Genomic DNA, 11,279 nt, shown 5'->3' with positions numbered 1-11,279 from the left:
TCCCACTTCACCTGTAATTACACTGTCACATCTGTCTAGGCTGCTATTGGCCAGGCTCAGGGGTTTGTTCTCCCCCATCAGGAAGCAGATTTTGCACTGCCGTGCTGCATCTTGAGAGCCTACTAGCAGCAGAATATGCTGGTTAGGAAAGATGACAGAGACTGGCTCTGGTCCCTCTGACTGCTGCTACTTAGAGCCTTTATATTGGAAAAGAAACATGTCCCAACTGCCCCTGGCCCTGGCCCCACTAGCGCCTCACCCTGAGAGTAACAATCAGAGTCTAAATCATCTCATCAACAGAAAAAAACCTCAAGAATACAGCTGCAGTCACTCTACAAACATGTCAGTACCTATCCTTTTTCTGCAGACCCATACTCACCTCCATTTTTCTTGAGATCTGAAGACTAACAATGTCAGGTGCCCAAAAGGACAAGCCTGAAGAACCATTTCAGAGTCTGCTCACTTTCTTGCTCTTCCTTGGTTTCCAGTAAAAGTGCTTTGTTTTACTATCCATTGAGCTTTTCACTGAGTATCCTGGGATGCTCTGTTATCTGCAACAAGTGCTCCGTATCTCCCACAAGTCTTGCCGGACTTAATTTCATCGACAGTTTCACTGATCTTTGCAGTTCAACATCACTTCTCACTCTTTCATTTCCTAGTGGAGACACAGTTCAATTCTCCAGAATTGAGTATGTTCATACAGAATAGACATAAAGAGTCATGGCTAAAGACAAAGTGCAGTCTTCTGGGATTCATAGAAGCATAGAATCAGTAAGGTTGGCAGGGACCGCTGGAGATCATCTAGTCCAAACTCCCCGCTCAGCACGGTCACCTAGAACATGGTACACACGGTTGCATCCAGGCAGGCCTTGAAGATCTCCACAGAAGGAGACTCCACAACCTCTCTGGGCAACCTGTGCCAGGGCTCCCTCACTCTCACAGGGAAGAAATTCCCCCTCACGTGCAGGCAGAACTTCCTGTGCTTCAATTTCTGCCTATTGCCTCTTGTCCTGTCATACGGGACAACTGAAAAGAGTTTGTCCCTGTCCCCTTGACACCCTCCCTTCAGGTACTTATGCACATTGATCAGATCCCCCCTCAGTCTTCTCTTCCCCAGGCTGAAGAGGCCCAGCTCTCACAGCTGTTCCTCAGAGGGCAGGTGCTGCAGCCCTCTGAGCATCTTTGTAGCCCTACACTGGACTCTCTCCAGTAGCTCCATGTCTCTCTTGTTCTGGGGAGCCCAGAACTGGACGCAGACTCGAGATGAGGCCTCCCCAGGGCTGAGTAGAGGGCCAGGATCACCTCCCTCGACCTGCTGGCAACACTTCCTAAGTTTCCTGGAGTTCAAGTAAAACTAATCACTATGGGATGAACAAGTGCAAATGCATAAACCTGATGATTGGTTTATCTGGAATCTCTGGAATTTCTCTAGAGTAATGGTGCTTTTTGCAAATTGTATCTCAGATTTCTTTATACACAAGAGTTGTACTAAGGAGAAAATATGTTTTATGGACAAATGCTAATAGTAGCTGGAGCTTTTGTGGATTTAGCTCATGGCAAAAGCCTGAGTAGGTCTTTGTTTCTTCTTCAAATCTGCATTTAGGAGATTTCCCTAAAAGCAAAGAACTGTGTTTCCAGTTGTTGATCTTTGCTCAGCTTGTACCACTTGCACGAGAAGTTGGAGTTCTTGTATCATGAAGAATCCATTTTACTCCACACCTCCACCCACAAGCTTTCAGTGCAGAACCATCATTCTTGCTTGGTTGCTCTAGCCCAGTAGAGCTGATGAAGTTCTGTTAGCTAAAGCTTTTGGGGACTTTGCTTTCTTAGCACAGACTTGCAACTTTGGCAAGTGGTAGCAATGGCAAGTATCTTCTGGTCTTACAAATCCATTCTACCTGGCAACACTGGAATGAAAATAACAGCGGTCCAAGGTGATGGAGACTGCTACTACTGCTGACCTCGATAGTGGCAAAGAGATCCGACACATCCCCTTAGCTTCAGAAAAGGCCAGAGTGCTTGTGGGGCTTTGAAAAATACTGAGGTCTTTGTGGGGCTGCAGGGGGGGAAGACTGAAGAAGAGCTCCCAGAGCCTCTGCCTCCTTTTCAAGCAGTCTCCTTCATCCCCACGGCACACACAAGAGTCTGCAGCATGCCTGGGCCTGTGGACACCTCGCAGCAGGATGTGCTGTGTGCTGCCAACGTGCTGCTGGCTCCTCGAGTGACAGCCCCGACATCCCCTCAGTGCACTAGCAGAAGGCTGGGGAACACATAAGCCAACTGCACACACACACAAGTCCATGGCACCTGGCGGCATGCCCCCATGCACCAGGAGGCAGCTGGCCACTGGCATTGGGAGGCCACTCTCAACTTGCTTGAAAACACTATGACAGGCAAACTGTCCTCTCTCCTGGTAACTGCTCCCTCCCGGGTACGGCTTGGGACAGGGCTCCTGGGCCTGCACCCACCTGTGCCCAGCTTGGGAGCAGCATGGTGGTGATCCAAGGGGCAGTGCCTAGCCCTGCAGGAGGTGGCTTCCCAGCAGTGGGAGAGCCTATGCAGTCATAGCTGCCTGCAAACCCAAGAACATGCGAGCTACGAGCGCACTGGTACATGGGCCCTGTGGGCACCAGGCAGCTGCAGCATGCCTGATGGCACCTCGTGGGCACCCGGTGGCAGGGCGTGCTGTGTGTTGCCGATGTGCCATTGGCTCCCCAAGTGTTGTATCAAGTGATACCTTCAAGAAGGCAGCAACCTTGAGACACGCATTTCTTGGAGGGTGCCTGTAACACACACCAGGCACTTTCCCAGCCCTCCCATGCAGGCCTTTGGCAGGCTGCTGCCTGTCCAGTCATGCTTGCACCACCAGCAAAAGGGTCAGGTCAGATCAGAGCCGTCCCGGAATACGTGGTGTGCTGGCACTGGCCTAAACGTTCAGGGAGACATCACTGATGCCCTCCCCTGCATGGCCAGGACACAGTTTCATGACCGCCCCGGAGCGTTTCGCTGTGGCCGAGCGCCCCTCGCCTCCCCGCCGCGGCCCCGCGCCTTGCCCCGCTACCCAGCCACGCCCCAACGGTCGGCGCCGCGGGGCGGGCGCGGCGCACACGCGGCGGCGGCCGTTGCCAGGCGACGCGGCGGGCGGTTGCCCGCCGCCGCCTAAGGAGAAGGGCCGCGGCCGGCCGCAGTTCGTGCGGTGTCCGTGGGGTGTGGGTGGGTGTCCGTGACACCTCCGCTGCGGCTGCGTGCGTAGGAGCGAAAATTGTGTTGTTTGGTGGGAAAAAGGGAGAGGGAGAGAGGGAGGTGTGCCTGGGAGGGATGATCCAGGAAGGAGCTTTAAGAGGATTAGCACCGCTTATCCTGAAGAAGAACTGAAAAGAACTGGGACAGGGAGTAAGTGCAAAGAAAGGATCCTAGGTTTTGTGGAGATAGTATCTTTTACTCTGGATCTCTAAAGGGAATATTATCAGGAAATCACGTGATTTGTGTGTAAATCTGTTTGCCAGCCTGCCAGCCCCCCTGCTTCTCAATGGCACTGAATCCTGTTGGCCTTTTTTTTAACCAAAAGCACCGAAAAATTCTCTGTAAGTTCATGAGTATTGATGGTTGAGTGGAGCTTATTAAAGTTTCCACCAAGGGCACTGGGCGGGATGTGACAACTACTGTTCCTCTTGGCACACAGTTAGCTGTGTGCTCTAGCAGGACATTAAGCATCTCTGTAGGTCTGCCCTCGCTGCAGCATATACAATTTCTTACCAGCTGTTGTCGAACGAGGTGGTTGAGAGAGAAGGAAAAAGCACAGTTGTGTTTCCAGGGCAGAAATTTTAGGGAGGCCCAAAGCTCTGTGGGGCAGGGCAAATGGATGTGTGAGGAAGACCATGGAAGCCAGGATGATTGGAAGGGAGAGAGGGTCGGAGGATATGGGACAGAAACCTTTAACAAATTACCTTCTTCTTCTGCTCGTTCAATTGACGTATGTACTCGTGGTCTTAGTTGCTGCAACATAAGTATCCGGTGGGATAGTCTTTAAAGATTGTGCAAGTTGTACATGAGCTGTTCTTATTCCTGCCTTATTTGACTTTTCTGAAATGCAGCTGTTTCCTGAATATAAGTTTTTTGGGGCAATGTAAGAAGCGTGCAGACTGGCTAGACCACTGGCCTGTGAAAGCATCACAGAGATCAGAGCATTAACTGTCTTTATGGTTCAAAGAAAAGGCATCCAAAACTGCACACCTGTAAGTTCCTTTTTTAGGGTGCATACATTTTTCACTGTGTATAAAATGGCTGTGGCCTTTTTGCACCGTTCGCTTTGAAAATTCCCAAAGCCTTTTAGGAGCAAAGGGTGAAATCTGTGCTCGAAGCATAAAGAGCCCGAATAGCCAGCAATTGACATTCTAGGAACAGCTAGTAAGGGTGGGAGAAGGCAGATCTGTCCCTCAGAGGCCTGCATGTCACAATTCCATCCTTCGCTATTTCTCCTGAATTTGAATAAATCACACGAAGGTGACAAGGATTGACAAGGATTGTTCCCCACCCACAGCCACGGAAGGAAGGTGGATAAGGGGGCTATCCCACTTGTTCCCGAGATGTAGCCCTGTAGGTCAAAAGAGAGCTCTCACTGCTTAATTCCACTCGGAATATTTATCTTACATGTTGTGCTCCTCTGCATTCTACCTTTCCAGCTACCAGGGATATTCCTTAGCAAGAAAGTATTTTGAGCCTGATTAGGCCTCCTCAGCTCTTTAGTAAGACAAAGACTTTCTCATTTCATTTTTTCTAATGCTGTACTTACACCTAATAGGTATACTTACTCTTCCAGCTTAGCAGGGTGAGGTACGCAGGTGATGGCGAAACATAGCAATCCTGAAACAAGCCCTGCAGCAGCCTTTACTTGAGGAAGTGGGACGACTGGAGGACTTTGATCCAGTTACAGGGAAGTCAGGCTGACTCAGGATAGGATCAAAGTAGCCAGCTGTCCAAACCAGCAGAATCCTGAGGGGACCAAAGTAGCAGCAATACCACTGCCCACTTTGCCTGTGCTGAGGCACATCCAGGTTCTTACCACTGAGAGTGCACTGGAGGAGTGTAGAGTAGTTGCTGCCATGTGTTTGCCATTCTTCCTTCATTAAGCACTCCTTTCCAGCTCTCCTCTCTCCTCTTCTCTTTATGTCAAGATCAGTGAAACCCTGGCCACTACTCTTAAGGCAGGTACAGTTAATTTCTTAGCCAATTCTCTTTCACAAACTCTCACAGTATTTGTAATGCTGACAAGGAACTTGTTTTTTAACATCTTCCCAAGGTAGCTCTTCAGTGCTAGGTAGCTCAGCATCGCACACTGATTTCTCATTCACATACACTCTGGACTCAGATTTACCTGACCTTGGAGATGTGATGAAACCTCAGAAATGAAACAACTGCAGAAATAAAAGTTGTTGTGGAACTGTGCTGTCTATAGGGCCACACTTCATGGTTCATAAGCAGTTTATCCCACAGAAAGGCGATTCCTTCTGCGGCAGATCATTATTGCACAAGCTGCTTCTGGAGTGGGTTAGACTAAATGGCTGTCCAAATTCAAATCTTACTTGGAATAATAAGTGGCATTTCTGGAAAGGTGAAGGTCCAATTTTCAAGTTTCCACTATTCATACAGTTCAGAGATTCTAGATTTTCAAGTAACTCTTGATCTGTAACTGTGCTATAGTATTACAAACACAATTTCAAACAAAAATGGATTTATCTATAAATGATACACTTGGTTGATGCCTGTTTATTGTTTTCAGTCATCATCACCATCAACACCTGCAGATCTGAAACTGCCACACAACCCCGTAACTGGAAACAACAGTTTCCCATTCTGGCCCTTTCCAAAGTCCAAGGAACAAGTTCGCCACTGTTGAACATAGCCCTGGTTTTCCTAGGAACCAAATGGGGCTACACCACCTAACAGCATTATTAAGAAATTTGTTGGTCCCAAATCTAAATCCTTATGATTTGTGAAGTTTCTTCTATCATAATTAACATTAAGATTTCTTAACTGTACTGAAAATACTTTACAGGCACTTTCATAATCCTCAGCTTAAGACATCTGACCCCTGCCTTTAAGGGCATAGAGGCTTTTAAATAACTAATTCCACAAATGTAGCATTAGAGCAATAATTTATATAGAACCTTTCATCCTGCCTGCCACATGATTTCTGCAGAATTGACTCTCTGAGCCCTCCAAGAGTGTGTCTCTTCTGGTGAGCAACAGAAGATCTAAACATACAGGCTTTATACAAGAGAATCCTTGTGTACGTAGCACTAAATAAATGCAGTCCCCTCTGAGGTTAAGGGCAGCAACCATCTTTCTCTTATCACATTACATATCAAGGGAGAGAGAATTGTAGTTAGGAATATAAAACTTGCTTCCTTTTCTTAAAAATGTGCCACATGAAGCTTTTGGTGCATCCCATATGAAAGATAACCATGCAGGAATCATCATGGTCTTCATTTTTATCTGACTCAAAAGTGAAGATATGAAATGGACCTTCTCAGCTGTGAATCTTTGGTTCCACAAAGTCTTAAATAAAAAATGCAGAGCACTATACCCTGTAGCTGTTTCAAACTCTTAACAGGAGGGTGGATGAGAAGCCATGAGGTATTTGTGTATCTACACAGGCTTTTGACATCATTCAGAGAGTTGGCAATGAGAAATAATAAAATCGCTGGACAACAGCTGTGACAGCACTGTGTTTTATAGCTTAGTACTGCACAGTGCTAAGCGCACCCTCTTAGAGGCTGAAAGTTCTTCAGTCTTGATGTCTTTACTGGCACTTGAAGGCCTTCAAATCCTTCCAAGTTTGAAATATCTTGTAATCTCTTCTGGCATTGGAAGAATATAAAATTCCACCTCACAAAACTTTCCTGCCTCACATTTTAACCAGAAAGGATTATTCCAGCAGTATGCACCAAGGCACAGTTTAGTAAATATGAAGCGGTTCACTTCTTGATGATTCACAGATGCTTTTTTTTTTTTTTTTTTTTTTTCATCTCAGGATGTGGGTCCTTTTACAGATACATTGTTTAGCATTTGCAGTGCCTCAGTTCAGCAAAGAATACAACTTGGAGGTGTTTTCAGAGGAAGAGCTGGATGGCTCTGAAGAAGATACTCTGTATTTTCCTGCAAAGCAAAGCAAAGCAATTAGACATGAGGACAAACAGTGTGAGACATGTTCACAATGACAAGGACAGTTATACTCCACCTGATGACCCCAAAGGCCTTGACTTGCCCTGCAGCCCTGACACTAGCTTCCATTTCTGTGTTAGAGCAATGACAGAGAATAAAAAAGTCAACATGTTTGGTAGCACAGCCTGGATCTGTCAGTTTGAACTGAGGATCATGCATGTCATAGAGTTGTAATCTACTCACACAAATGGAGTAGCTGAGTAATTCTCCTTGTTGTAGGCAAGTCTTATTCCTGTGATGGGAGGCTTTTTGTACCTGGCTGTTACGCTCATGTAAACTTTCAGTAGCAGAGTCAGAGACTAAATTCTTGTTCCAATGTCTAACTTACTTATAACCAGAATCTTAAAAAGCAGTTACTTACCTTTATATTAACCTCCTTTATATCCCACATTTTGACCAAACTCATCTACTTTGAGCAGCGGTTGAACACAAAGATCACATACTTAGGAATTAAGTTATTCATATTTTCATAACTACTTCTGGTAAAATAAAGTCATTTCTGAAATGGTGACCTCCATAAAATATCTACCAAAGAACCTTTGAATAGCTACAGCTTTAAGCTCCAAGGTGGTAGAGAATACAGGAACACAAAACTGAGGAGCACTGTGTCATGAGAGCACTGAACTAAAAACAAACCTCAAAGCTTAGTCAGTGGGTTTTAGCATTGAAGAGGCATGTTACCATCCAATTCTCCTTCTAGTGTTATGCAATTATGCTGCAGATTCTGTAATAACTCAGATGATCTGAGTTATTACAGTTCCTTCATACTAGAACATGAAACTGCCATCTGTGGATGGATGGATAGATTAGTAGATACTGGGATTGTCAGACCCTGGGAATTAGAACTCAGGCAACCCCCCTTTTGAACTTCAGTAGGAGAAAATCTGTCATCACATACCTGTTTTCCCACATAAGTTGTTAAAAGTTCTTGAAAACGGATAACTCATAGCGAACATTGGAGTGACGAGGATCAGGGAGGTTGACTGTAAGAGAGAAATTGCTTTTTTTCAAAAGCCTAGAATTTTATTTGTAGTCACATTTAGGGGGAAAAAAACAGTTACAATAAAATACTGATCAGCAGTACAAGCTGAAAAAGGAGCATCATATATATGCACGTACATCATGGTAATGAAGGAGATAAAGTACGGGACACAAAAACAAACAAGCTGTATCTAACTGTTGGCCAGGGAGCACGGCTTAGGCTTCAGAGTCGGTCATGCCAGACAGCACAGAGTGCTGGTTCCTCATCTGAGAGAGAATATCTGTTACGGTAGCCAGAAAAAAACTGTGATTTTTATGCTTTTGAGAGTGGTCATAGAGTGTCAAAAGGCTGATAATCAGAGGTAAATTTAACTTGATCCACTAGAGGGCAATGGAACACAACTTTGTCAGTCCAGATGAGAAGGAAAAAAGTGAGCTTTTGCTACTGAAGAAGAAAGGGTTTTTTTGGTTCTGAAATGATTCCATCAGGTTTAAAAATCTAATGGTGTTCCTGCAAGAGATATGTTAAAAAAAAAAAAAAAAAAAAAAAGTATGGAAAACAAATCTCTATTCAGGTCTTTGCTATTCATTAAGTGATGCAGAAAATTAGTTCTGTGCGTCGTCACCTAGTTCATAAGGGGATAGAAGAATGTAAATAAATTACATCTGAAATAATCAGAGTTTTAAAAGTTTGATCAAAGATTTTGATCATTCTTTGTTTATTCCTTATCAGCAGAACAGGCAAGGAAAGGAGGCAGACTGCCTGGGGCAGTTTCAGCTGTGTTAGAGTTGAAAGTGGAAGCCTGGAAGAATTTGCCAAAAACAAATTCTGAATTGAGGCCTATGACTTAACAACTTATACTCTCTACTTCATTCTGCAGGATGTATCAATGCAGGTGGGAATGAAGAAACTGATATGCTTTGATAGTTGTACCATTTATTCTTGTTTGGGAATGACTTAATCCAGCTTACTGAGGAAAAGGAAGTATTCCCACAGTCGAAATAACACCACATTCAGCAGCTGCAATTTTAAAACCATAGAGAAGGAATGGCACTTTAAAATGCACTAGGGAATATTCCCAGCCCCAAGTTTCCAGCACTTAAACTCCTGCAGAAATGGCCAGAATACTTGGAATGCTAGTTAAAAAAGGGGGGGGGGGGTAAATGACTCTGGGGATCCCAGACGAAATTTTCACCATCCCTGTCTCATCCTGACACAGAGTCTTGATGTGGCAAAGGACTGAGGCATCTAAAAATTACACCGTTGCTCTGCCTTGCTGATCAGAGGCTGCCTTCTTCTGGACCTTCAGTACATCATTGGGGGGACATATGGTGGGATCCGTACGGGGTCCAATACTGTTTAACGTCTTCATTAATGATTTAGACAATGGGATAAAGTGCAGCCTCATCAGTGTGCAAATAATACCAAACTAGGAGAAGTGGTAAATACACCAGATGGTTGTACTGCCATTCAAAGGGACCTTGACGGACTGGAGAAGTGGGCTGACAGGAATGTCCTGAAGTTCAGCAAAGGAAAATGCCAAGTCCTGCCCCTGGGGAGAAGTAACCCCATGCACCAGTACAGGCTAGGGTCTGACTAACTGGAAAACAGCTTGTCAGAAACCCTCCACTGGGACAAGTGTTGCCAGCAGGTTGAGGGAGGTGACTGTTCCTCTTCATTCAGCATTGGTAGGACCACACCTGAAGTACTACTCAGGCCTAGTGGTTGGAATGCATCTAAATTCAAGCTAAACACTCTCACCACCCTGCGGCTCATTGCATGACTTGCCCCAGTCAAGGTCACTTCCTTCTATCCAGCTCTTGGATTTTCACTGTCTCTCTCTTCCACACAGAAACAAGCCTTCCTTGAATCCCAGCCCTGTGTCCTTTCTGGAATCTTTAGGACACAAGTTCTCATTTGATATCAGTTAGTGCTGAGAAGGTTTCCTGGTTCCAGATGCATCTGGAGCAGCATGCCCTGTTCCAGGATCTCCAGGACCAGAGAGACATGGACATAGTGGATTGAGTGCAGCAAAGTGCCACAGTGATGTTTGGAGAGCTTGGAGCACCTGTCGTAGGAGGAGAAGCTGACAGAGCTGGGCTTATTCAGACTGGAGAAGAGAAGGCTCGGGGGGATTTTATCAATGTGTGTAAATACCTGTTGGGGAATTAAAGAAGGTGGAGCCAGTCTCTTGCCTATGGTACCCGGTGAAAGGACAAGAAGCAGTGGACACAAACTGAAATACAGACAATGCTGCTTCAATGAAAGAGAAAAGTTTTTTTTCCTGTGACGGTGTTCAAACACTGGAAGAAAGTACCCAGAGAGGTTGTGGAGTCTCCATCCTTGGAGATATTCAAAGTCTGACTGGACGTGGCTCTGAGCAGCCTGCTCTAGTTGACTGATCCTAAGCGTGGGGTTGGCCTAGATGATCTCCAGAGGTGCCAACCTCAGAGATTCTGTGATTCTGTGGGAGCTGGGGTGACTGGAGCCAATGCTTCTCCCCTCAATTCAGAGTCCAGCCATGGTTTCCTGCATTCCTTAGGGGCTACATATCCAGTTACCCTAATGATGTCATTCTTTCAAGTCTGCTTTCCAGTTCTTTAGCAATGCATCTAGAGGCTCTTCTGAATAAAGCCAGTTCAGAGACCAGTCTAAACTCTCATTGTATAATAGTGTTGCAAACATTTCCCACCATTTTCTCTTTCCAAACCAAGCCCCAGTGGTTAAATTCTGATGCCTTCCTCCCTGACCCACCCTGTAGTAGCTTTTTTTGGTGAGGAGTTACCAGTGCGAAGGTGTAAGCTGAAACTAGGATTTCAAGGGAAGAGAACACTATGGCAGGAAGCAAAGGCAGTGAACCCAGATGTAATAAGATGAAACTAAAAAGAGGCAAAAGGAGATTTGCTGTCAAGGAGAGCTCCCCAAGGGTGAAGTGAAGAAGGCAATGGAATAATTTCCCTGGTGAAAGCCCTGTCAGTTTATGAGGGGGCTATAGTACTCACAAGTTTACTGCAAAGGTATGAGGAAGAGATGGCTCATAGATTTATAGGTGGTGAGGTTGGAGGAGATCATT

General features: G+C 45.5%; 1 protein-coding gene across 5 annotated transcripts in view; it reads right to left on the bottom strand.

Annotated features, from left to right (window-relative positions):
- Positions 1-4,179: 4,179 nt before the first annotated feature.
- The window catches only part of ADGRF5 (adhesion G protein-coupled receptor F5), a 46,327-nt gene continuing 39,227 nt past the window's right edge, over positions 4,180-11,279 (bottom strand). For all 5 annotated transcript variants that reach the window (XM_062573221.1, XM_062573224.1, XM_062573222.1 and 2 more), the window contains 2 exons: positions 8,123-8,207; positions 4,180-7,158 (listed from right to left, as the gene is read on the bottom strand). In XM_062573221.1, the coding sequence (XP_062429205.1) occupies positions 7,079-7,158; positions 8,123-8,207 (165 nt within the window). In that variant the 3' untranslated portion in view covers positions 4,180-7,078. The remainder of the gene's footprint in view (positions 7,159-8,122; positions 8,208-11,279) is intronic.

The sequence above is a fragment of the Rhea pennata genome, chromosome 3, assembly GCF_028389875.1.
Source record: "Rhea pennata isolate bPtePen1 chromosome 3, bPtePen1.pri, whole genome shotgun sequence".
NCBI classification, from domain to species: domain Eukaryota; kingdom Metazoa; phylum Chordata; class Aves; order Rheiformes; family Rheidae; genus Rhea; species Rhea pennata.
The sequence above is the reverse complement of the archived record's forward strand: the minus strand, read 5'-3'. Positions and strand labels throughout refer to the sequence as shown.